Here is a 25227-nt window from a genome sequence, read left to right as displayed (position 1 = left end):
CCACCCTGTCCATCTCCTGTCCATCCCACTGTCCATCTCCTGTCCATCCCACTGTCCCACCCTGTCCATCCCACTGTCCCACCCTGTCCATCTCCTGTCCATCCCACTGTCCATCTCCTGTCCATCCCACTGTCCCACCCTGTCCATCCCACTGTCCCACCCTGTCCATCTCCTGTCCATCCCACTGTCCATCTCCTGTCCATCCCACTGTCCATCTCCTGTCCATCCCACTGTCCCGTCCCGTTCCCTTTCCCGGGTCTCTCTCCCGCCTCCCCCCTCACGGCCCCTCCCTCCGCCAGGGGGCGCTCGCGCCCCGGTCCCGCCTCCTGTGGCCGCGGCTGAGGCGTCCGCGGCGCTGCCTGAGCGGAAATGCGTGCCGGCGGGGCAGCGCGCAGGCGCGCGGCGGGCAGCCCGCGCGGCGCAGGGCCGGGGTCCTGCGTGTGGCGGCGGCGCTCGGCCCGGCCCGGCTCGGCCCGAGATGGCGACCAAGAACTTCCGCGTGAGCGACGGGGACTGGATCTGCCCCGACAAGAAGTGAGGGGCACGGCCGGGAGCGGGGCCGGGGCACGCAACGGGAGCGGGGCGGGGACAGAACTTACCGGGAACGGGAGCGGGAGCGGGACCGACCGAGCGGGAATGGGAACGGGACAGGGGCAGGGACACCGGGAGGCGCGGGCCCGGCACGGCCTCAGAGAGTTGGCTTTTGGCTTGGGACAAAGTCGGGTTGAACGCGGAGCGCCGGAGCCCCGCGCTGGGCGGTTTCCAGCCCCGGTTAATCCCGTCCCTCGTGCTCTGCTCCGTGCCCAGGTGTGGGAACGTGAACTTCGCCAGGAGGACGAGCTGTAACAGATGTGGCAGAGGTGAGTTGCCGCCAGCACAGACCTTTTCCCCGCAAAACTGTACTAAAAATTCCTATTGAACCCGAGGCTGTTCGAGAAGTGCGCCTATTATTGTTTAAAAAAACCCTAACTATTTCTCATAAATCACGAGGCTGCTGTTTCAGGAGCTCTTGTGTCTCGTCCCTGCAGAGAAGACAACGGAGGCCAAGATGATGAAGGCGGGGGGGACGGAGATCGGGAAGACGCTGGCGGAGAAGAGCCGGGGGCTGTTCAGCGCCAACGACTGGCAGTGCAAAACGTAGGCTCCAAACACACACCTCCTGCTTTTCCCTGGAAATTCGCTGTTTGGCTGGGACAGGAGGGCTCAGGGCCGCAGCCCTGGGGTGTGCTCTGGGGTCAGCACTCGTTTGCGGCACAGCACTTAATTAACAGAGCAGCAGAAAGGTTTAAATGGCAGCAGGGCCCAAGAAAAAGGCCAAGTTTGTCTTTGGTAAGCTGAGACACTTCCCAGGTTTGGAGGGAATGTGGCCATGGAAGTACTACCCACATGGAGCTGGGACGTTCTGCCTTCCCTGGGAGGGTGGGCAGGCCCTGGCACAGGGTGCCCAGAGCAGCTGGGGCTGCCCCTGGATCCCTGGCAGTGCCCAAGGCCAGGCTGGACACTGGGGCTGGGAGCAGCCTGGGACAGTGGGAGGTGTCCCTGACATGGCAGGGGCTGGAACAGGATGAGCTTAAAGGTCCCTCCCAACCCAAACCATTCTGGAATTCCGTGAAATTCCATGAATATTTAATGAGCAGAAGAGCAAACAGGCAAATGTGTGCTTCTCCAGGCTATCAGCTGAGAAAATTAAGAAATTGGAAAATGACAGCTGGAATGAAATGCTGTGGTTATTTGAAGGTGCCTTCTGGGTACTGTGAGAGAGAAATGGAAGCAGGTGACTGTCACTGTGCAGTGGGGTGTGACCATGGAGTGAGTCTGGGGAAGGGGCTGGAGCCCCGGGAGAGGCTGAGGGAGCTGGGAAGGGGCTGGAGCCCCAGGAGAGGCTGAGGGAGCTGGGAAGGGGCTGGAGAGTTCCTGAGGGAGCTGGAAAGGGGCTGAGCCTGGAGCAAAGGAGGCTCCGGGGGGACCTTGTGGCTCTGCACAAGTCCCTGACAGGAGGGGGCAGCCGGGGGGGTCGGGCTCTGCTCGCAGGGAACAGGGACAGGAGGAGAGGGAACGGCCTCAGGCTGGGCCAGGGGAGGCTCAGGGTGGATATTGAGGAAATTCCTTCTGGAAAGGCTGTCCAGGCCTGGCACAGCTGCCCAGGGCAGGGGTGAGTGCCCATCCCTGGAGGGATTTCAAAGCCATGTGGCTGTGGCACGTGGGGACATGGAGCAGTGGTGGCCTTGGCAGTGCTGGGAATGGTTGGACTCGATGGTCTGAGGGTTTTTCCAACCCAGACCATCCTGTGATTCCATGAGCATTATTCCCATGGCAGCATTTTTGTTTGCTGCTCTGAAGTGTGGATGCCACACTCAGACACAATGAGGAACGTGAACCCTTTCTGTGTGGCTGTGCTCCTGTCCCTGCTCCTGCCAGCCTGCCCGTTGATTTGACCTCTTGCCCTGGATTTGTCCAGTCCTGTCACCTTCCAGAGGGCTGGCTCATCACCCTTTTATTCCCAGACTGAAGGTTAACGTTTCCCACGTCTCTGCTCTTTCTGCCCCTGCAGCTGTGGCAACGTGAACTGGGCGCGGAGGTCGGAGTGTAACATGTGCAACACCCCCAAGTACGCCAAGCTGGAGGAGAGGACAGGTGAGATGGGGGCGCTTCAGCTGCTGGCACTGCTGTCAGAAAGGGCTTTGGCAACCACAGTGGACATGCTGTGTGTTCCCAGCAGAACTGGCACAGCTCATACAAGCTGCAGGCCTCAGTGAGTTTTGGTGCTGTGGGAAGAGGTGGCTCCATGTGGGAAATCAGGGAACATTCAGCCTAAGCTGGCCCTGTGTCGGATTTTCATGTCAGGACTTTTGGAAGCAATGTTTTATTAATCTCCAGAGGCCTCCTGGGGGGTGTCTGTATGCAGAAGGCTGTGGAGATAAGGCTGTTATCTGCTCAGGAGGGCTGGGGCTCAGTTCTCCTGCGTGAACATGAGCCCAGAGGTAACTGGAGCAGGATCTCCTTACAGCTCCTGCACTCTTCCCTCTGCACCTGGGATCAGGCAGGGAGTTTACTGCAGGAGTGGAACAGGGCAGGGGATTTAGAGCAGAGTGGAACACAAAGGCACAGGAATAAAGAAGCATGGAGAAGAGCACAGAGCTTATTATTTGAAAGGAAACAGTATTTCAATATTGAATATTGTGAAAATACTAAAGAATATTAAAGAATATAATTGTATTTCATATAATTATTATAAGTGCAAGTAATATGTTCATATATTTATTATTTAAATAATTTATTGAAGTGTTTAATAATGAAGTTGATAAATACTTTTAGTGAAAGATGTCCCTGCCCATGGCAGGGGGTGGAACAAGGTGAGCTTTGAGGTCCCTCCCAACCCAAACCAGTCTGTGGCTCTCTAATAGTATTTCATTAATTATTTGAGTCCTGCTGGCCTGCAGAGGGCATTTACAGCCATGTGCACATTGCACACTCCTGCAGTGAGTTACAAAGTCAGCTGGATTGGAAATGAGCCCTTGAAGTTCTCCACTGCTGTTGTGAGAAGGAGCAGGAGGATTCTGGAGGCAGGAACTGGCAGCTGTACAGCTCAGTGCAGCCACATCTATACACAGATAGATGTGTGTGTACACATACACACATCTGTGTGTACACCCCACCTCCTGTTGCCTCCCTGCTTTCCCTCCTGGCTGCTCCAAGCTGGGAGTTCGGGGTTTGAGGGTGGTGCCTCCATCCCAGCCCCTGGAGACATCCCTGTGTGCACCCACCCCAGGGCAGCCTCGGGAGCCCTTCGGGAAGCTGCTTCTCGGCACAGCTGTAATCCTGAAACACTTCTTACTCTTTTTCCCTTCCTTTAAACATTCCTGCTGCTGTGCTGTTGGTGGGTCCTAATCCGTTCTTTTAATTGGATTTCTGAGGAATCGCATTTAATCAACGTGTGTGGGAGCAATTCATGTTCCTCTTGAGATCCTGTTACATCCTTATGGCACATTTATGGTTCTGTGAGGGGTTCCAGAGCCCCTGTAGAAGTTTATGTGCTCAAAGCAGCTGAGTTTGGTGCAGCTCAAGGGATTGTGTTGTTTTGCCCCTTTTTCAAGGCTATGGAGGAGGATTCAATGAACGGGAGAACGTGGAATACATAGAGCGGGAAGAGTCCGACGGGGAGTATGATGAGGTAAGGGAGGGGCAGGGATTACTCTGGAGAGACTCTTGTGTTTTATAAGGGTATCCCATAAGATCGAAATACAAAACGCTCAGATTCCCATTCATCTTCTCTGTGGAGTCTCACTGTCCCCAAGAGACAATTGGAGTCTCATTGTCCCCAAGACGAGCATCTCTTCGAAAGTATTTTGTTGCTAAATGATGTTCCATGATGCTCCCCTTTCCCTTGCAGCAAGATCTCACTTTAAATTGATGGTCATTTATTTTCTCATAGAAGTGTTATCAAAAAGTGCAGTTGGTGATTGTTTTTGATTCAATCCTGTTCTAATCCTGGCATAAAATTCCTCAGTTTGGGCGCAAAAAGAAAAAGTACCGCGGGAAGCCGGTGGGTCCCGCCTCTATCCTGAAGGAAGTGGAAGATAAGGAATCTGAGGGGGAGGATGAGGAGGATGAGGATGAAGATCTCTCCAAGTATAAGTTGGATGAGGTAGGATGGTTTGTTGTTTTGAACCAGTTTTTAACCGTGATGTCAGCGCTGCTCAGGAGCAGGGGAAGGGCTGCTCTGTGTTTTCACTGGGGATAACGCTGCCCACAGCTGCTGCAGGAGATGGGCACAAGCTCTGCTTTGTTCTAAATACCTGCACTCGGAAATGCACAGCTTCTTAAATTGTAGATTGGAAGCCTGTCTGAGATCAGAGCCCAGAACTCCCAAGATCTTTATTTGGAACATGCATGTGTGGTTACCACATATAGCGAGTGCTCTTGAGTTTTCTTCTTAGGCTTTCAAAACCCCATCAGATCTATTTTTTATAAAATTAAAAAAATACTCAGAGGGGGTTTTTCATCTTTTCTGAACTATATAAGCATCACTTATTGGATTTTCCACATCTTTGGACAGCAGCCCTGCAGAGACATGTGCAGATGGTTGTGTTTTTACACAGCAGTCACCAAACTTTGCATATGAGATCTGTCTCTGCAGAGTTGGGCTTTGGTTAGAGATTCTGAGGGTGAACATTCATTTAAAGTGGTAAAAGTGTGTCTGTGTGCTCATAAATAACAGGTGGTGGGGGTTGCAGGGTTTTTATTACTTCGGTTTGAAACACCAATTTTCAGTCACTCATTACTCCTTAAAATTGTGGGGTCTCATTAAATTTTTAAAGGTTGGAAAAGAGCAGGAGATAAACGCTAGAATAAGTCAAAACTGGAGGGAAGCTAAAAGCATTGCCTGAGCTTGCTGTGTTGTGCCTGTCGCAGGATGAGGATGAAGATGATGCTGACCTGTCCAAGTACAACCTGGATGCCAGTGAGGAGGAGGACACCAACAAGAAGAAGAAGCCGCCGAGGCGCAGCCGCTCCAAGTCCCGCTCCTCCCACTCGCGCTCGTCCTCGCGCTCATCCTCTCACTCGAGCTCAAGGTCTAGGTCCAGGTAAACGGGTACAGGTCCAGGGTAACGCCAGGCAAAATGTCAGTATCTGACTTCCTTCTTTACTTTGTCTTGACTGCCTTACAGTTGTAGTGTAATGATGTGAATAACTCTCCATTTACAGAGGTGGTGATGCTCTGCCTGAGCCGCGGGGCCGCAGCAGGGAGGCTCCGTGGGTCTTGTGGCTTGTTTTAGTGATTTTAGTTGATGTTTGATGAAATCCTTCGAATAAATTGAATAATGTAACTTGTTTTCAGGTTTTCAGGCTTGCTGGCCGTGCGTGGTTCAGTTGTTGAACAGAGGGGGGCACTGCTGGAGCGGGAGGAGGAGGCAGACGAGGCAGTGACGGTGCAGCCCAGGCAGATTCAGGGGAAGGACACAATGGGAGTATCCTGGGAATAAAGACAAGAAACTTGAACTTGGGTTAATGGCAAGTGACAAAGCTTTAAATGCAGTGGCAGTGTTGTCAGAACATTCCCATCCATGTCAGAACCTCCCCACCCCTGGTAGTGCCCAAGGCCGGGTTGGACGGGGCTTGGGAGAACCTGGGATGGTGGAAGGTCCCTGCCCATGGAACAGTGAAACAAGATGAGCTTTAAGGTCCCTCCCAACCCAAAGCAGTCTGGAATTCTCTAATAGCACTGAAGGTTTATGTGGGACCACACATAAGCTGGGCAGACTTAAGCTCTCACTACTATTTAAATTCAGCAATAAATGAACAATTCAGTCAATGCTTTGAAATTGGGTGATGCCATTAATATTGGAGCTTTTGAGCTTCCTTACAGCTCATGCAAGCAGGATCCTGATTTATCAGAACAAGCTCCCAGGGTCATTTATTAAATTCTTATAGATAAAGTTCAAGTTTCTTCTAATCTTCCCAGCTCCATCATTGCCCCTTTGTGCTCTCAGAACTTCCCTGCCCAAATTCTGCAGCCCCTCGTGGTAACCAGGGCTCAGCCCCAGTCTCTGACTTGGCTCCTCCCCATCACTGTTGGATCGTGCTCCTGCTGCCTCTTCTGTTCCTCAGCCTCCCCTCCTTCCCACCCCTCAGAGCAGTTTGAGTGCAGTGCTTGGCTGGGAGGCTCCAAGGACACTCCACAACCTCACCTGCCCATAGCTTTGGTCATTAACTCACAAACATTAACAGTGAAGTAGAAAGTAACTTGTCCTAACTGAGATTTCAACTTCCTCTTGAACTTTTTGCTTCTAGCTACAGATAATTGGAAATATCAGTTGCCATGGTTTTTGTGGGTTGTAAAAAGGTTTAAATATGTTCCCTAGCTAAGAAATGTTCACACTGCTGTGTCGTGCCCAGTAAAATGAGAAGGTCATGGGAACAGTATAAACTGAGAGGCTGACAGCAAGTAAAAGGTGTTTAACCTGAAAATATCCCGAAAATATTATTAGAATTTGTTTGTAATGCTTTTGTTTCCAGTGGTTGCTGGAGCCTGCTGCCGTTGTTAAATTTCTCTTGTGGCTTGTGCTTTACAGAAAATCCATCAGTGAAAAACTGGGAAATAATTTTGGCCAGTTACAAGTGGTGCTGGATATGGCTGTATTTTAGCCCCAAATGAGCCACTTCATTTTTAATGCAGGGGAAAATCTTTATGAAAATTTGAAGCTAATTACAAAGTGCTTGTGAGAACTGGCGGGGGGAAAATTGAGCTGGCCAATCCCACTGCTCTCATCTGCTCTGCCTTTCAAGGAAACTGATGGGTTTCCAGTTAGGGCACAAATCAAGGCATTGATTTCATGAAATAATGAATAGATAGGAAGTTCTTTTTGCCAGGTAACTGCAATCCTGTTTAATTGTTGTGCTTTGTTTTAGGAACCATAATCTAAAGATGACTTTATAATGTTTTTAATGCAAGATCTTGCTGTGTAAAATGTCTGGTTTCAAATGTGCTGTGGTGATGCTGGGGGATAGGAGGGGATTGGCATTTTAGGGACCCAGACTGTGTTGCTGCCTCGTGTCTGCTGCTCTCAGGAGCAGTAACTCTGCTAAATGAAAATCAGACACTGGAAAAAGATCTCCCATGTTGTTGCAGGTCCCATTCCAGGAGTTCTTCCAGTTCCAGATCGAGATCCCGCTCCAGCTCCAGGGAACAGTCGCGATCTCGCGGGTCCAAATCCAGGTGAATGAGGTACCACCCTGTCCCTGCACAGACAGAGGGGCAGAGGCTCCAGCTGCTTTGATCCCACCGTAAAGCTGTGCTGCTCAAACATTAACTGCTTTTTATCTTGGAAGTCAGAGTTGCTGGGTCTCTGCACCAGGTGTTGCCACCACAGATGTGTTCATTGAGGAGCAGAGGTTTTGGTGCAAGAGGTTAAGTCTGGCCTAAGCCGGACGAGCGGACGCCACCGAGCTGCAGTGGAGGAAGAAGGATTTGAGTGCATGGTGCCCTGCTGCAGGCATTTGGGTGCTTTTCCTGTTTCCACTTGGGCTGCTCGAGCTGGAGGAACATTAGGAATGCCACTGTACTTCTGCTTTTGTGTTCAGTGATAACTCTGCCCCTTCCATGAGACGGTGCAGCCGTTCCTGTATAAACCTGGGGGATCAATAGGGAAATGTTGGTAGCAAATGCTGGGAGAGGCTGAGAGCAGTCAGAGTGATTTGTGTAGAGCATCACTGAGCTGGGCAGGACACAGGAACAAAAGCACATTTGAGGTGTCCTTGCACAGGCATTCCACTGGCAGAATGTTCCCTCTGTGATGGAATGAAGAGCTGTCCCTTCTCCACACATGCAGAGAATCCCCAACTCTAAATGAGGAAGCTTGGGTTGGGAAGAACGATCACAAATGGTGCCACCACCCTTTGGGGGCAGGGGTGTGCTGTGGATTATCCCGTGGAGTTCAGCACGGGATGGAATCCATGCTTTTGGGAAGAGGAAGGGTGTCCCTGGGCCCCAGCAGAGAGGCACTGTATTCCAAGAGATGTTTTTAAATATTCTGACTCTATTCTAAGAGGCTTTTTGCAGTATTTTGGTTGAGGAAGGTTTTAGTCTCTACACAAATTTAGTTTGAGATCTATAAATACAACAGCTGCATTTGTTACTGTTGGGTCAGATGAACATCAGTGTGAAATGACTTAAGATAAAGTGAACCATGGTAAATCAGCTTTAGATCTCTGGTTTCCAAGTTCTGATGTGTGAATTTAACTGCTAAGGAAGGTCCTTACAGAGGGAACTTGCCAGCAGTCTCCCAGTGCTTTTCTGCCAAAATGGCTCATTTTGGTGAATGCTGGGAAGAGCTTTCCAAACCATTGCTGGTCCAATTATCAGGAAACACTACTTAGCAAAATTCCTTAGGAAAGCTGTCTTGGCAGTAGCAGTGTTCTTGGCAGAGTAAGTATGGAAGCCCCTCGTGTTCATTTTCCACACCCCTGGAGTAAACAGAGTAGTGAATGTTGATTGAAACTGTCTCTGCTTGTTCTGTCTTTGTGCCTTCTCCATGATCCCAGAATTAAATGTGATTTATTTCTCAATCAATAAAGATCCAGCTCCAGGTCCTACAGGGGGTCTTCCACCCCAAGGAAAAGATCTTACTCCAGCTCTCGCTCCTCGTCTTCCCCCGAGAGAGGCAAGAAGCGGAGCCGCTCTAGATCCTCTTCCTCTGGTGATCGCAAAAAAAGGCGCTCGAGATCACGGTCACCCGAAAGGTTTGGGTTTATGTAGAATAAGAATGGCTGTATTGAAATGTGTGATGGTTTACTGTAGTTATCCAAGGACTGAGATTCACTGGGAAACAATTGAATCTGAGCAGTTGTTCTCATAGTAAAAGTAGTTTCCTCACTTGCCCTACTCTTACTTCCCTCTGTAATTGCTTTTTTTTTAATATTCCCCCTCTCCAGTGAAATTCCTCCTGGTAGGAGCATGCTCCGTAGAAAGACCTGGCTCACCCTTCTTTCAGTGTGTGACAGTGTTAATGCGTCCATTATTGGATTATTTTCATAAGTAAATACGGCATTGAAATAGAAATTGTATTCTACTCTCAGTATTAAGCTTAGACTTTTAGTATTAAATTAGTGGCCTAAAGCTACTTGTATATTCTTGTAAGGCCCCCATGAGATATACTTGGCTTCCAGCTATGGTAGGATGCTGCTCAAAGTGGGTGCCAGGATGAATCTGAGCTCATTTCTGTGCATGCTTTCTCCATTTGTATCTTGCAGACGCCGCAGATCTTCCTCCGGATCCTCCCATTCTGGTTCCCGTACGAGTTCTAAAAAGAAATAATGTACAAAAGCTCACATTTACAAAAACCCACCAAAATTCCAGTCAGTGCATGAGACATTTTTAAGAAGTTGGTGTCTTACTTGGTCAGAAGTGCTCAATCTGCTAGTAGAGGTGCATGTCTGTCCTGGCTTTCTGGCAAACTGCAGCTTTGTTCATCCATCACCCAAACACGCAGTAGCATTTTAAGCCATAAACTCCCCGGCACAGGGGGAAGTTCTGTGGTGTTGGGGGGGGTTTACTATTTTTTGAGATCAGTTCCTCCATTCCTGGCTCCCTCAGCGGGAGGAGCAGGTCGGGAATGGCCCGGCACAGCTCTTTGTGTGAGCAGGAAGCCGTGAGTTTTCCAGAGCAGGACGGAGCTCCCGCGGGACCACAGCAGGGGCAGGGCTGTGCTCACCTGGTGCCAGCAGTGAGGCCTGGGGCTGAGCAGGTTTTATTTTGCCATGTAGCAGTAGCAGTGCAGATGGACATGCCTCTCTAGCAGCTCAAACCCCCCAGTCCATCATGATTCCACTGAGGGAATTAGCCTTCATTCCTGGCAAGTGAGGACGTTTACAGCCAGCACAGTGCTGTGGCTGTGCTGGTTTCCAGACTCTGGGATCCCTCCTTACAAATGGATCATTTGGGATCTGCTCTTGAGCTGGAGGAGTATGGAACTGGCTCCTTGGAATCAAGGGAAGCTTCTGCAGGCCGCCTGTAAAATTTCCTTTGGGGCTGACTAAAATTTTCAAGGTATCTTACTTTTATTTTTCTTTAAAAATGAGAATGAATAAACTGTACAGAAAGTTCTGGCATCTTCAACGTGTTCTTCATCGATCATTCTTTTTCCCTTCAACATAATTTATGGCTTAAAATGCTTTATGGAATCCATTTGAGTATAAAACTTGGTCTCTCTTGAGCTCCGTTTGGTTAAGAAAGGTTTAAGTTTCTTCAGTGCCATCACAAGGTAAGTATGGTAAGGAAAATTCTTCTTTTTAAGCAAGCAAAGAGCAATATACCTTCATTTATTTCAGTAATAAAACTGCCAGATTTGCTGCTTGTTTTGAGAAACTGCACAGAAACAAACGGAGCAAAATTGAAAAACTCCACTCTGCTTTTTTTTCTCTTTTTTTTTTTTTTCTTTTTTTTTTGAGCCACGTCTTATGGACTGGTCTAGAATCGAAATGTTTTTGGTGTAGAGGTATTTTGAGAAATCTCTTTGCAGAAAAAATGCAGTTTCTTTAATGCTTTCTTTTCTCTCTAATTTCCATGCTAAATGTGTGTAGGTTGCACAAGAGCAGGTTAGTCTGTAACTGTGCCTCTGACTTCAACGTCCAACTAAACTGTAAAACCAGATCAAGTAGACGCTCTGTTGTTAGCCTTGGGTTTTCTTGTGCTTTGTATTCCAATTGTTGCTGTACTTACCAGATGAGAGGTTTTAAATTTAGCAACTGATAGGCCACAGGCAGAGGAGGAGGATGGTTCATTTGGCTTAGAGAACGTGTAAGGCAAAATGATGCTGTAGACAAGTGTAAATAAAACCTGTGAGTCAACTGTGCTCGAGTGCTTTGTCTTGGGGACACTCAAACTTCCCTGTCATCCTGACCCTGATCCCGTGTGTGAGCTCACCTTGGCCCATGGATCCCGCGGGTTCACACTTGCAGTTCTTTAAGTACTGAAAATAGTTTTTAATTTCAACAGCAAATGAGCGTTAACAAAACTTCAAGGTGTTTTCACAGAATCGAGGAAGGTCTTGGGCTGGAAGGGACCCCCAGCGATCACTGAGTCCAACCCCTGGCCCTGCCCAGACCCCCCAACACGCCCCGGGCACCCCTGGCAGCGCTGTCCAAACGCTCCTGGAGCTCCGGCAGGTTTGGGAATGTGCCCATTCCCTGGGGAGCCTGGGCAGTGCCCAGCACCCTCTGGGGGAAGAGCCTTTCCCAATATCCACCCTGCCCCTCCCCTGGCCCAGCCTGGGGCCGTTCCCTCTCCTCCTGTCCCTGTTCCCTGGGAGCAGAGCCCGACCCCCCCGGCTGCCCCCTCCTGTCAGGGACTTGTGCAGAGCCACAAGGTCCCCCCGGAGCCTCCTTTGCTCCAGGCTCAGCCCCTTTCCCAGCTCCCTCAGGAATTCTCCAGCCCCTTTCCCAGCTCCCTCAGCCTCTCCTGAGGCTCCAGCCCCTTCCCAGCTCCCTCAGCCGCGGCGGGGGCTCCGTTCCCTCCCCAGCCCGGTTCCCCTGCCGGCCCCGCTCCGTTCCCTCAGGCTCTGCCCGCTCTCGCTCCCGTCCCGCCTCTCCCGGCCCCGGGGCGGGCCCTGCCCATCCCTCACATAAAGCGGCCGCGCGGGGCTGCGCGGGCGCTGCCGGCTCGGAGCCGGCTCCGCTTTCGTTGGGTGTCGGCTCCGTGCCCGCTCCATGCGGGATCTCCCGGCTCCGGGATGAGCCCCTGGCAGCAGCGCCCGCCCAACGCCAGCGCGGCCGGCGGGATGGGCCCGCGGGGGAACGGCACGGGCCGGGCGGCCGAGCGCGGCAGCGCCGTGTCCGTGGCCATCCCGCTGACCATGATGCTGACGGGCGTCGTGGGCAATGCCCTGGCCATGCTGCTCGTGTCCCGCAGCTACCGCGCCAAGGGCAGCCGCAGGAAGCGCTCGTTCCTGCTGTGCATCGGCTCCCTGGCGCTCACCGACATGCTGGGCCAGCTGCTCACCAGCCCCATCGTCATCTCCGTGTACCTGTCGGGCCGGCCCTGGGCGGCCATGGACCCCTCGGGGCGCCTCTGCGACTTCTTCGGCTTCAGCATGACGGTGTTCGGGCTGTGCCCGCTGCTGATCGCCAGCGCCATGGCCGTGGAGCGGGCGCTGGCCATCCGCGCCCCGCACTGGTACGCGAGCCACATGAGCCCGCGGGCCACCGAGCGCGGCCTGGCCGCCATCTGGGCCGCCGGCGTGGCCTTCGCGCTGCTGCCGCTGGCCGGGCTGGGCCGCTACGCGCTGCAGTGGCCCGGCACCTGGTGCTTCATCAGCACGGCCGGCGGCAGCGCCTTCGCCGCCGCCTTCGCCGCGCTGGGGCTGCTGTCCCTCGTGGTCACCGGCGCCTGCAACCTGGCCACCATCGAGGCGCTCGTGTCCCGCTGCCGCGCCAAGGCCAGCGCGGCGCACCCCAGCTCGCAGTGGGGCCGGATCACCATGGAGACGCTGATCCAGCTGCTGGGCATCATGTGTGTGCTGTCCGCCTGCTGGTCACCGCTGCTGGTAGGTCCCGTGGCACCAACTGGGGCGACCCCCGATTCTCCTCCCTCCTCCTTTGGGGCAGAGCCGGCGGGGCCCGGGCAGGGGGAGGCTCCGGAGATCCCTGTTCCTTGGGGACATCCATGGACGGCCCCTCGGGAGGGCAGCAGGGACAGGGACAGGGACAGGGCCGGGGGTGGGAAGTTGTAGGAGAGGAGCTGGGAGAGGTCCCGGGGGAGAGCCGAGAGCAGCCTGCTCGGGAAAATCAGATGCGGGAACCGGAGTCAAAAGGAGGAGAACAAGGGTCTTGTGCAGAGGAGGAAAGCGGGACGTGAGGAGTGGCTCTGGGAGCAGGATGCTGCGGCCAGATGTGGTTTAGGGGGTTTTATTTGCTCACACCTTGTAGCAAAACTTCTTTTCAGTGTCTTGTGAGAAAACGCACAACCCGTGACTCTGTGAGCGCCTTGTGGCTGGTATTTTGATAAATCTCTTTACAAAATAATCTCTTATCCCTCACTGTGTCTGATTTACAGCAGCCTTCTGGGCTTGCCCGGTCTGGTTTTTAAGGATCTTTACATTTCTTTCCACTATTTTGTTACTCCTTCCTTAAGAACCCCTCCTCATGATGCAGGAGTGGGGGAGGCAGAATCCACATCTCACACCCGGGGGTCTAGAATCCTGTCCCAAAAGGCTGGGTTATTCTATCAAGGAGCAGTAGGATTTTTGGAAAATTTGTGCTTGGGATCTCTCAGCAGGACGGGCTGAAGCTATGCTGAGGTTATGTGAAAGGTTCTTTCTGGTTGGAGAAGGATTTATTTTTCTTCTTGTCCTTGAGCTCTTGTGAATGGGGCTGACAAAGTTAACAACTGGTGGGGGTGAGCTAAAGAGAACGATTCGATTTAGTAATGTTGCCCTTGTAAATGAATTAAAACTCCATCAAATCCTCCATCCCAAAATCAGTCAGAAGGTGTGAGTGACTTACTGGAGGTCATCAGCAGTGGCAGTGGTCATCACGAGGGCACACTGAGGGGTTAGGAGAAGCTGGGAGCAGGGAGGAAGGGGTGAGCAGAGGCAGCAGCCTGCCCCTGTGTCCATGTGCAGCCCTGCACATGCTGGCTGTGCTGGGGTGGGTCCTGCCCATGTTACATCCCTGGAGAGCCGCTGGGGCTTCTGGAGCTGCTGCCCTCCCTGCAGCGTTTCCCTCTCAGCCCTGCCTTTGGGACAGGCTCTGCCCTCCGAGGCCCTGGGATCCGTCCTGCTCCTGGGCCAGCCCGGGAACACGGCACTGTCACCCCTGAGGTAACCAGCCTTGCAGCATGAGAGCAGATCCCTGAGATGAGGGAAGTGTTTCCTCTGCCCTCATAACCAGGGCTCTCGGTAAATTGGTGAGGAAGCAGAGATTCCTCTTGGTGGTTTGGTGCCCTGGGCATTTCTGTGGTTTCAGAGGCAGAAGTTAACCCACAAGCACGAGGGAATTCATCAGCACTTCCCTTCCCTCGGCAGCAGCAACACTTGGAAGTGTGGATCTTGTTCTGTGGAGTTCTCAAAATCCAGCTCGTGGCTGCAGGAGTATTTTTGTACCTACACCTCCACTGTCATACCTTCACCTCCATTGTCATACATAGCCCCCAGCTTGTTCCCTACAACTCTGAAGTGCAGGTTCGGAATTAGAGACCAGGTTTTTGGAGAAGTGACCACGGAGAATGCAAATGCCTTTTCAGTGGAAGCCAGCTCGTAGGGATCATTTAACCTGTAGCTGCAGCACTTGGCAGTTGTAAGAAAAGGAGTTGAAATAGAGCTCCGGGGCTTTACAGAAGAGGGTTTTTTTGTTTCTGTTTTTTTTTTTTAAAGACATCTGAGTTTTGTAACTGAGAACTAATGGATCCTGACAGCTGCTGCTGTGAGGTAAACAACGCCCTCGCCACACACGGTATTTTTAGAGCTGATCTGTTGATGTAAACGACAAGATCAGATGTGATTTAGCAGCAGAGGGAAAGCTCTGACATCGTGGCTGTGCTCCATGGAGTGTCCTGCATGTCTGGCTCTGGGCTGGCTTGGGAAGGAGGGAGGGGAGCAGACAGTGCAGGAATTGCCTCCTTTTTCCATGGACACAGGAGCTTGTTGAGCTCTGCATGGAGCACCGGGGGGAACACCCCACTCCAGTATGATGCTGCTTTATCCTAAGTGGTTTCCAGTTCACACTGATCTTCTGTTTGTTTTGGAGCATGTACTGACAGGACACAGGGAATGGCTTCCCAGTGCCAGAGGGCAGGGCTGGATGGGAGATTGGGCAGGAATTGTTCCCTGGGAGGGTGGGCAGGCCCTGGCACAGGGTGCCCAGAGCAGCTGGGGCTGCCCCTGGATCCCTGGCAGTGCCCAAGGCCAGGCTGGACATTGGGGCTGGGAGCAGCCTGGGACAGTGGGAGGTGTCCCTGCCATGGCAAGGCTGGCACTGGGTGGGCTTTGAGGTCCTTCCCAACCCAGCCAGTCTGGGATTCTGGGAGAACCCCTGAGCTGGATGGCAACAAAGGACTCCGAGGTGAAATGGGGGAAGCTGCTCCATGGTTGCACAGAAACACTGCTGCAGCACAAACTGGAGTTCTCAGTTCTCAGTAACTCTTGGAGTTCCAGGCAACAAAATGATTCATTCCCAGAGTTGTTTCAAAGTTATTTAAAGCCAAAATGCTCAGGAATTCTGCTGCTTTTCCTGGTAAAATACTTCTGCTCCTTATCCCTCCTGGCAGACAGAAATTAAAGACATATAAAACCACATTCATGATAACAGTAAAGTTTTAGCTGCTCTTGTTGAATAAATCCAATCAGCAGCTATATTTCTATATTCCTTTTGAGCCAAATTTTTAATGGCATAAATCACGTTGACTTTATTCCACCTGATGTTGTCCCTCTGCCTTGTGCAGCCTTTAATCCATTTAGAAGGCCAATACAGGCCATGATAAACAACCTCTAATGATATCAAACAAATAAAATTTCCAGTAAAGCACTTGTTGGCCCAACAAATATTGCAGTAAAGGGATATTACGTAATAAACCCAGCAATAAGCAGCAGTTGTGTTCTTGGGAGACGTATTTTATTAGCCTGGTGGTTTTGGAGCTCCATCTGAAAAAGAGATGGCAGAGTCTGCAGGACCAGGGGCCTTGCAGAGTTCCCAGAGGAGGAGCTGGCCTGGGAGACAGCAGTGTGAGTCCTGGGAGTGCTGGGTGTGGGGTGGGCACACAGCAGGTTTCCATCGGGCTCTTCCCACACGGGAATGCTGCAGGAGTGGGATGGGGCAGGAACAGGAGCTGGGTGCTGCAGGCAGTGCTGGGACAGGGACAGGGACAGGGACAGGGACAGGGTGTGAAAAGCCGGGGAAGTGGTCGGGTTGTGGCTGTGTGGGTCTGGTGCCCAAGTGGCTCCTGATGTGCTCTGGGTCTGTATCCATGTTTTCACAAAGCTCTGTATCCCTGTTTTCACAAGGCTCTATCCATGGGCACTTATGTCAATGAAATGTCGTGGGTGGAATCCTCAACTGCTTCTGTTTAAAGAAACACAAACAGTTCTGTGCTGTCCACGCTGCCCTGCCCTCCAAACTCAGCCAAGGCTTTCCAAGGTCAACACATGGTTATTGATCTGGCACCCAGAATATCCCTTTGAATGGAAAAATCCTCCCTGGAGCCTCTGCTCCCGGTCCCTGTGGCTCCCACTGTCCCAGCCTGTGGGGACAGCAGCAGCCAGATGTGACCTTTGTGGGGACACAGCTCTGAGGAGGCTTCCTGTGGAATGGCAGGTTGGCCTGGTTCTTTCCAGAGGCTGCAGCCAAGGGGCTGGCCAGGGCTGGGAGTGATTCCCGGCAGGTCTGCTCCCTCGGGCTGTTCCCAGCAGGTTTGGGACTGGCTGCCAGTTTATCCAGTGGCTGGAAGTGCTGAGCTGTGCCAGGACAGATGGAGGTGTCTCAGGGCTGTGCTGGGTGTGCATCCGTGTCTGTGGCACTGGGAGCTCACACAGCACAGTGGGCACGGCCCCAATCCCACAGGGATTCCAGGCAGCACACTCGGACAGCCAGGGACTCCAAGTCATGCCCAGGAAAGATCTGTGAGCGAAAAAAAGACCTGTCCAGGAAATGGAGATGTTCAGGAGCCCTCTCACAGAATCCTAGACTGGTTGGGGTTGGGAGGGACCTTAAAGCTCATCCAGTTCCACGGGCAGGGACACCTTCCACTGTCCCAGGCTGCTCCAAGCCCCATCCAGCCTGGCCTGGGACACTGCCAGGGATCCAGGGGCAGCCACGGCCTCTGTGGACAGTGGTGGCACAGCAGTGGTGACAGCCAGCAGTCCCTGACCCCGTGTCCCTTTCCCTGCTCCCTCCCCAGATCACCATGCTGAGGAGGATCTCCGAGCACACGGCCGAGCCCTGCCGGGGCGGCTCCGGCGAATCCCAGCGCTGGGAGCTGCGCAGGGAATGCAACTTGTCGCTGACCGCCGTGCGCCTGGCCTCCCTCAACCAGATCCTGGACCCCTGGGTGTACCTGCTGCTCCGCAAGATCCTGCTGCGCAAGTTCTGCCAGGCCGCCAGCGCCGTGTCCAAGTGCTCCAACGCCGAGTGCAGGGACAGGTCCGTCACCCTGTCCGAGGAGATCCGGCGGACGGCGGCCTGAGGGCACCTTCCCACAGCACCGGGAATGCTGCTGCCAGCGGGCGCCTGGAAACCTGCCTGGGGATCTGCTCCACGCTGGCACCCCCTCACCGGTGCCACTGCTGCACTCAGAGCGCCACATTCTCCTGCGGGGTGCCAAAAGTGCTGGGATGCAGCAGGACAGGACCCTCCGTGGGCAGTGGTGGCTGAGCTGCAGAACGGGATGAGGACATTCCATGGGCACTGCAGAACGGGATGAGAACATTCCACGGGCACTGCAGAACGGGATGAGGACGTTCCATGGGCACTGCAGAACGGGATGAGAACGTTCCATGGGCACTGCAGAACGGGATGAGGACGTTCCATGGGCACTGCAGAACAGGATGAGGACGTTCCACGGGCACTGCAGAACAGGATGAGAACGTTCCATGGGCACTGCAGAACGGGATGAGGACATTCCCAGTCGTTGCCACTCGTGGCTGAACTGCAGAACAGGAGGTTTTGTGGGCCTGAGCCTCAGGGGGCTTCTTTTGCTTTAAGGTGGAAAAAATGGTTTTCCTGACAGCCAACGGATTCTACGGTTGGAATTGCTGAAGGGACTCACTCCTGACTATGTTTAATACTAACATTATCTCCTTCAGAGAGTCCTTCCTCCTCCTTTTTCTGGAGGGGCAAGGGGAGAAAGGGGAAAAACCACGGGGAATAAGGAAAACAAAATTAGATTTGATTGGATTTCAGTGTCTTAAAACTGAGCAGGGGCTGTGGCAGGGATGGAACATCCACCTCTTCCAGGAACTGAAGGCAGCACGAGTCTCCTGACTCATGGATGTGTCCTGATAAACACTCATCCGTGTGGCAGCTGAAGGGAGCTCGAGGGGCCAAGGGGAGAAATGCTGGATTTTTTCCCTGGCAGCCTGTGGAGTCCCCAGGCAGGCTGGAATTGCTGTTTGCACTGCACCCCACAGAGCTGCCAGGGGCACATGGAGAGGGGAGAAACAGCCTGGAAAAGACACTCCTGCTCTTCCTGCTGGGCATCAATGGCAAAGGCTTCCAGAGCCAAACCCACTGCTCCCACAGGAGCTGTTTTCCTGGGAAGTGCCCATGTCCAGGAGTAACATGAGCAGCAAATGCTTTGTGAGGAATGGGGATGGCACTCGGGACCTCTTCATTCCTACAGAGGGGCCAGAGCAGCATCCCAAAGAGTTCAGTTCATCTTCCCCCAAAAACACAAATGTGGCAGCTTTGGGAATGTTTGATTTAATTCCAGCAGACTGGAAGCAGTGGGTGGAAGTGTGTGAATTAGTCAGGTCTTTTCCCAAAGAAACTTCCATGTTTTATTACAAACTCAGTTCCAATCCATTTGTGCCACATCTGAGGCTTATTTTTTAAAAGCTGTGTTTTTACTCGTTTTCTTCACCCTTTTGGAGCCGACAGCCTCTCATCTCCTGATTCGTGGCCTTTGGGGTGAAATTAAATGCAAATACAATAAAATACAGCTGATATTCCATGTACCAAGGACTGTGGAATTCAGGGACCTTACAGGCAAATGAATTCCTGCATCTGTGAGGAATTTCTTGCACAAAAACCTTTATTTCTACTCTCTTTAATTTGTTCATAAAAGTAACTCCTCAGCAAAGAATGTGTGCCTTCACTTTTGTCCTGCATTGTCTGATTCTTGTCCACATAAATCTGATTTCTGAATCCAGCCTAAGAGCCAAGGTTTAGCTTTAATTGAAGGGCCAGCCTAAATTCCATGGGATAAATGCCTTTTTCAGCTGGAGTTGATGGACCCTGCTCTGTGCTGAGCTTCTCCTGGGTGTAGCAACTACAGGTACGTCAGTGCTTCAGTTCCTGGGCAGTGCTTTGAGGGAAAAATGGGCTCTTTCTGCTTAAAAAAGTGCCTTGCAGGAGTCAGACTCTGGTTTTTTGGAATTATTTGGGACTGGAAAAAGCCTGTTGTGTGCAGAGGATCCCTTTTGTTCCCTGTGTGTACTTTTCCTTTGGGAAAGAACTCAGCAGAGCCGCTCACTTGTGAAATATGTCGGGATGACCTCAGCTGCCTGGATCAGCCCTGGCCAGCACATTCCTGAGCACAGCGGCTGGGATGGAGTTCTGTGAGGAAGAGGGAATCCATCCCTGCTTATCCGCTCCTTTACAGGAAGAGGAGGGTGCTGTGTCTCCTGAGCAGCATCGATCCCGTGTGGAAAACTGGGAATGTGACATTAGGAAGGGCCCTCCAGCCGTTTCAGGGCAGCTTATTCTCAGTATCGGGGTGGTTTCACTCAGTGCACATAAAATGATGCCTTTTGTGGTGAATATTCACAATGTTTGGGATGGGCAGTTCTGTCCCTCTGGTGTGGTAAAATGGAGAAGCTACTTCATCAAAATGGGGAGGAATGGGAGCTTTCTGTTTGTTTACAGGAGAGGAGGAGTGGGAGCTCTGCTCTCCAGCCACGGCTCTGTGATGGGATGCACTTTCTAAACCTGATCTGAGGAGCTCAGGTGTACCTGGAAGCTTTCATTCCCGTTTCCCTGGGATGGGAAGGGGTGCTTGTGTCGTGTTGCTTTAACGATGCCTTTTCAGCCTGGTCTTTCTGTGTTGTCCCTCTGCCCAGGGGGTTTTGGGAGCTGTAGGGCGCGGAAAATCCACCTGGAGATCTGCCCGAAAACCACTGGCGTGTGTCCCAACCCCGTGTGTGCTGTACCAGGGAGAATAAAATCTCGGAGTTACCCTGGTGTTCGCTGGGTTTCTGCAGGAGCTGCTCCTGCTGCCGGGGTGGGGCCGGAGCAGATTTTATCTGCCTGGTGAGCCAGGAGTGCCCGTGGGAGCTGCTCTGCTGGGGCTTCAGCTCGGGGGTGCCCTGGGGAGCACAGCCCTGCACCCCAATCCCAAACCAGCTCGGGGGTGCCCTGGGGAGCACAGCCCTGCACCCCAAACCCCAGCCCTGCACCCCAATCCCAAACCAGCTCGGGGGTGCCCTGGGGAGCACAGCCCTGCACCCCAAACCCCAGCCCTGCACCCCAATCCCAAACCAGCTCGGGGGTGCCCTGGGGAGCACAGCCCTGCACCCCAAACCCCAGCCCTGCACCCCAATCCCAAACCAGCTCAGGTTCTGCAGTGTCCCAGCACAGGTGAACCATCTGCAGCCTGTCCCACCAAGGCTGTTGCCACTTTTTTTATCCCATTATTCCCATTATTTTTACTGGTTTTTTGCATTTTGGAATTTTACCAGGAACTTTTTGAGCTCCTAAAGCAGATTTACACAGGGGAGCAGTGACTCCCCTTGTGCTGGAAGCAGCACTGGGATAGGCAACCCCACCCCAGCTCAGCAGAACTGGGAAATCCCTGATGGCCACCGGGTCTGAACTGACACAGGAGTTCTGGACAGGCAAACCCCAGAATCCCTGAGCTTGGAAAAGCCCTCCCAGACCACCAAGTCCACCCTGTGCTCAATCCCCACCTTGTCCCCAGCCCCCCTGAGTGCCATGTCCAGCCCTGCCTTGGACACCTCTAGGGGTGGGGACTCCACGAAATCCCAAATAAAATTTCCCAGGCGAGGGCAGAAACACCTCGGAGCCAGCCCCCACTGAACAGCTGGGTTTGAGTTTCCCTTTGTCAGTTTGATCTCAGCCTGAAAAAAAACAAACAAAAGGCAACACAGCAGCCGGGTTTTAAAACAAGCAGAAGGCAGGAGAGCTGTGAAGGCAGTGAAAGGGAGCTGGGGCCACAAAAGGCAAATCTCTGATCTTCAGCAGCAGCAGGAAGAGCCAGAGCTGATAGGTTTGGTTGCCCAGAGACAGCAGAAGGCTCCCCAAAACTGTGCTGTCAGGACAAACAGCTCCCCCAACACGCACCAGTCTCTGCCCAGGGTTACAGGAGCCTCAGTGGGATCCCACAGAATCCCAGCCTGGTTTGCATTGGGGGGGAGCTTAAATCCCATCCAGTGCCACCCCTGCCATGGCAAGGACACCTCCCACTGTCCCAGGCTGCTCCCAGCCCCAATGTCCAGCCTGGCCTTGGGCACTGCCAGGGATCCAGGGGCAGCCCCAGCTGCTCTGGGCACCCTGTGCCAGGGCCTGCCCACCCTCCCAGGGAACAATTCCTGCCTAATATCCCATCCATCCCTGTGTTACAAAAGCGTGTTTTTCAGGCTCACAACCTCCTCCAGCTCCTTCATGGAGTCTTCACTCTGCTCCCGTCACTTCCCTGGCTGCTGAGGTCCAGCACATTTCCCAGAACTGCTGGCAAGGGCTGTAGGACCGGCCAGGCGTTTGCAGGCTGAGCCCTGCAGCTCGCCAGGGCTTTGTGGGGCCGGAGTCACCCAGCAGCTCCTGCACTTAATGCTCCGGAGGTCCCTGCGGGGCACCATTAATGGGCAGCTCTTCCCTGCAGAACGGGGCTTACAAATTAACTCTGCTGCTGCTTCATGGCTCGGGCTGGCCCCGGGCGGGAGGAAGCGTGGGCAGTGCTGGGCAGTGCTGGGCTGTGCTGGGCTGTGCTGGGCTGTGCTGGGCAGTGCTGGGCTGTGCTGGGCTGTGCTGGGCAGTGCTGGGCTGTGCTGGGCTGTGCTGGGCTGTGCTGGGCAGTGCTGGGCTCTGCTGGGCAGTGCTGGGCTGTGCTGGGCAGTGCTGGGCTGTGCTGGGCAGTGCTGGGCTCTGCTGGGCAGTGCTGGGCTGTGCTGGGCTGTGCTGGGCAGTGCTGGGCTGTGCTGGGCTGTGCTGGGCTGTGCTGGGCAGTGCTGGGCTCTGCTGGGCAGTGCTGGGCTGTGCTGGGCAGTGCTGGGCTGTGCTGGGCAGTGCTGGGCTCTGCTGGGCAGTGCTGGGCTGTGCTGGGCAGTGCTGGGGCAGTGCTGGGCAGTGCTGGGCTGTGCTGGGCTGTGCTGGGCTGTGCTGGGCAGTGCTGGGCAGTGCTGGGCTGTGCTGGGCAGTGCTGGGCTGTGCTGGGCTGTGCTGGGCTGTGCTGGGCAGTGCTGGGCTGTGCTGGGCTGTGCTGGGCTGTGCTGGGCAGTGCTGGGCTCTGCTGGGCAGTGCTGGGCTGTGCTGGGCAGTGCTGGGCTGTGCTGGGCAGTGCTGGGCTCTGCTGGGCAGTGCTGGGCTGTGCTGGGCTGTGCTGGGCAGTGCTGGGCTGTGCTGGGCTGTGCTGGGCTGTGCTGGGCAGTGCTGGGCTCTGCTGGGCTGTGCTGGGCAGTGCTGGGCAGTGCTGGGCTGTGCTGGGCAGTGCTGGGCAGTGCTGGGCTGTGCTGGGCAGTGCTGGGCAGTGCTGGGCTGTGCTGGGCTGTGCTGGGCAGTGCTGGGCTGTGCTGGGCAGTGCTGGGCCGTGCTGGGCTGTGCTGGGCCGTGCTGGGCCGTGCTGGGCAGTGCTGGGCAGTGCTGGGCTGTGCTGGGCTGTGCTGGGCAGTGCTGGGCAGTGCTGGGCTGTGCTGGGCTGTGCTGGGCTGTGCTGGGCAGTGCTGGGCTGTGCTGGGCAGTGCTGGGCTGTGCTGGGCTGTGCTGGGCCGTGCTGGGCTGTGCTGGGCAGTGCTGGGCTGTGCTGGGCTGTGCTGGGCTGTGCTGGGCCGTGCTGGGATGTGCTGGGCAGTGCTGGGATGTGCTGGGCTGTGCTGGGCTGTGCTGGGCCGTGCTGGGCAGTGCTGGGCAGTGCTGGGCTGTGCTGGGCCGTGCTGGGATGTGCTGGGCCGTGCTGGGCAGTGCTGGGCCGTGCTGGGCAGTGCTGGGCTGTGCTGGGCTGTGCTGGGCAGTGCTGGGCAGTGCTGGGCTGTGCTGGGCCGTGCTGGGCAGTGCTGGGCCGTGCTGGGCAGTGCTGGGCAGTGCTGGGCAGTGCTGGGCAGTGCTGGGCAGCGTCCGTGCTGCCTCTGCTGCTGCAGCTCCATCCCAGCCCCGCACCCCAAGGACTTGCCACGCTCCCCGTGGGCAGCTCTGCCCTTCCCAGCCCCGCTGCCATCCCCAGGGAGCCCTGGGTGTCACCCTGCTCCCTGCTGCACACGCTGGCTGTCCTTAGCCAGCACCCCACCCTCCCTCTGCCTCCATGTGTCTGTAGTTCCTGGGAAGCGCAGGAGGAGTTTTCCATCCGGCTGCTGCTGGGCCTTTGGGAAGGGACCTCGGGCTTATCCCAACACGGTGAAGGGAACGGGCCCGAGCACTGGGAAGGCTCCGGGGGCTCTGCCTGTTGTGCTCCTGCCTTTCCCCAGCATTCCCTGTGAAAACAGGGAGCAGCAGGAATGCCGTGTGTGCCTCTCAGCAGCGCTCTGCGCTGGCCAGTGCAGCTCCCCTGGCTCCAGCCCTGCCCGGCCGCCCCAGCCCGCGGCAGTCCCCGGCCGGTTCCCTCCAGCTCTGCCTTCCCTCGGAGCATTTCGGATTTTTCAGAGATGAAGTCCCAAGGAGAATTAATCCTGAGCTCAGCCAGGCTTGTCAGCAAGACAGAGCAGCCCCAGCACTGACGGGGGTGCAGGAGCTGAGCCCCCCCTGCACTCCACAGTACAACATGAAAGAGCTGTTCTGAATATGAAATATGTCAAATATGCCCAAATGCATTCTGTAAAAGACAATGTATTTATGTTTGGGGCTGCTTTGTTTGAAGAATCCATCGTGGCCAGGGATAGAAGCCCCAGTTATTTTGACTTTCTGTAAACACAGTGCTTGGACAGACCTTGCCCCCCCTCCCCGCACAGGCTGTTTGCTCCGAGGAGCCACAGTTCTTCCATGCATCCATCAGGACAAATAAATGCAGCATTCTGACGGCTCTCGGGCTGGCACATGAAAGGAAGTGTTCATCCTGACTTGGAGTGGCTTTCCAGCGGGAGGATGTCCTTCCAGCAGTCCGTGGTTTACGTGACAGTTTGGAGTCAGGCGGATTTTGCCTGATGTGTTTGTAGTTCCCTGGCGCTGAACAGGAGCAGGCCTCAAGGAACAGAGACAGAAACAGGCCTGGAAACCCTCTGCCCACATTTGGGCACGGCTTTGTCCTGTCCTGACCTCAGGGGGAGGTCAGAGCCTGGCAGTGCCACCAGAGAGCTGTGCCCAGCCCCACCCCCAGGGAGCTGCCCATCAGAGCAGGATCCAGGGCTCAGTCCCGTGCAATGCCCCAGCCCAGAGAGGGCTCACTGGAGCCAGGGGTCTGGGCTGGAAGTGCCCTCACAGAGCTCAAGCACCCCAGGGCATCACTCCGGGCTGGGGATGCTCCAAACCCGCCTGGATCCCAGCCTCCCTCCGCCCCTTCCCCAGCACCAGCACCAGGAGCCTCTGTTCCTGGGACTGGAGGGATCTGCATCCTGTAAATGCCACAACTTTAAACATTCGGACCCAAAAGAGTGGTCTGGGGACAAGGTGGGGATCGGCCAAAGCTTGGGCTCCGTGGTCCTGGAGGTCTTTTCCAACCTGGATAATTCTGTGATTCCATGGATCTTTGAAACATTAAATCTTTTACGGCACACAACTGTCCCAAGGGCAGGGCAAGGCCGGCTCTCTGTGGCACATCTCCTTTGGCTGGGTAAAACCCAGCAGGGCTGCGCAGCTCAGACCAGAACCAGCCCCTGCTGCCCAGCTCCACCTCCAGGGACCTTTACCCTGTGAAGGGCAAGA

The 25227-nt window shown here is 54.2% G+C and overlaps 2 protein-coding genes across 2 annotated transcripts; both read left to right on the top strand.

Annotated features, from left to right (window-relative positions):
- Positions 1-402: 402 nt before the first annotated feature.
- ZRANB2 (zinc finger RANBP2-type containing 2) lies at positions 403-11351 on the top strand. The gene is made up of 10 exons (XM_069023695.1): positions 403-534; positions 808-860; positions 1029-1137; positions 2552-2634; positions 4095-4171; positions 4508-4645; positions 5413-5585; positions 7631-7717; positions 9076-9240; positions 9751-11351. Exons 1-10 carry the CDS (start codon positions 479-481, stop codon positions 9812-9814), a joined length of 1005 nt encoding a protein of 334 aa, XP_068879796.1. The 5' UTR covers positions 403-478; the 3' UTR covers positions 9815-11351.
- Positions 11352-12165: 814 nt separating this feature from the next.
- On the top strand, positions 12166-20380 carry PTGER3 (prostaglandin E receptor 3). The gene is made up of 2 exons (XM_069023693.1): positions 12166-13040; positions 17387-20380. Exons 1-2 carry the CDS (start codon positions 12228-12230, stop codon positions 17669-17671), a joined length of 1098 nt encoding a protein of 365 aa, XP_068879794.1. The 5' UTR covers positions 12166-12227; the 3' UTR covers positions 17672-20380.
- Positions 20381-25227: the final 4847 nt, after the last annotated feature.

Source organism: Aphelocoma coerulescens, chromosome 8 (assembly GCF_041296385.1).
Source record: "Aphelocoma coerulescens isolate FSJ_1873_10779 chromosome 8, UR_Acoe_1.0, whole genome shotgun sequence".
Lineage (NCBI taxonomy): Eukaryota > Metazoa > Chordata > Aves > Passeriformes > Corvidae > Aphelocoma > Aphelocoma coerulescens.
Note: the sequence above shows the minus strand (reverse complement) of the source record. Positions and strands in the feature narration are given on the sequence as shown.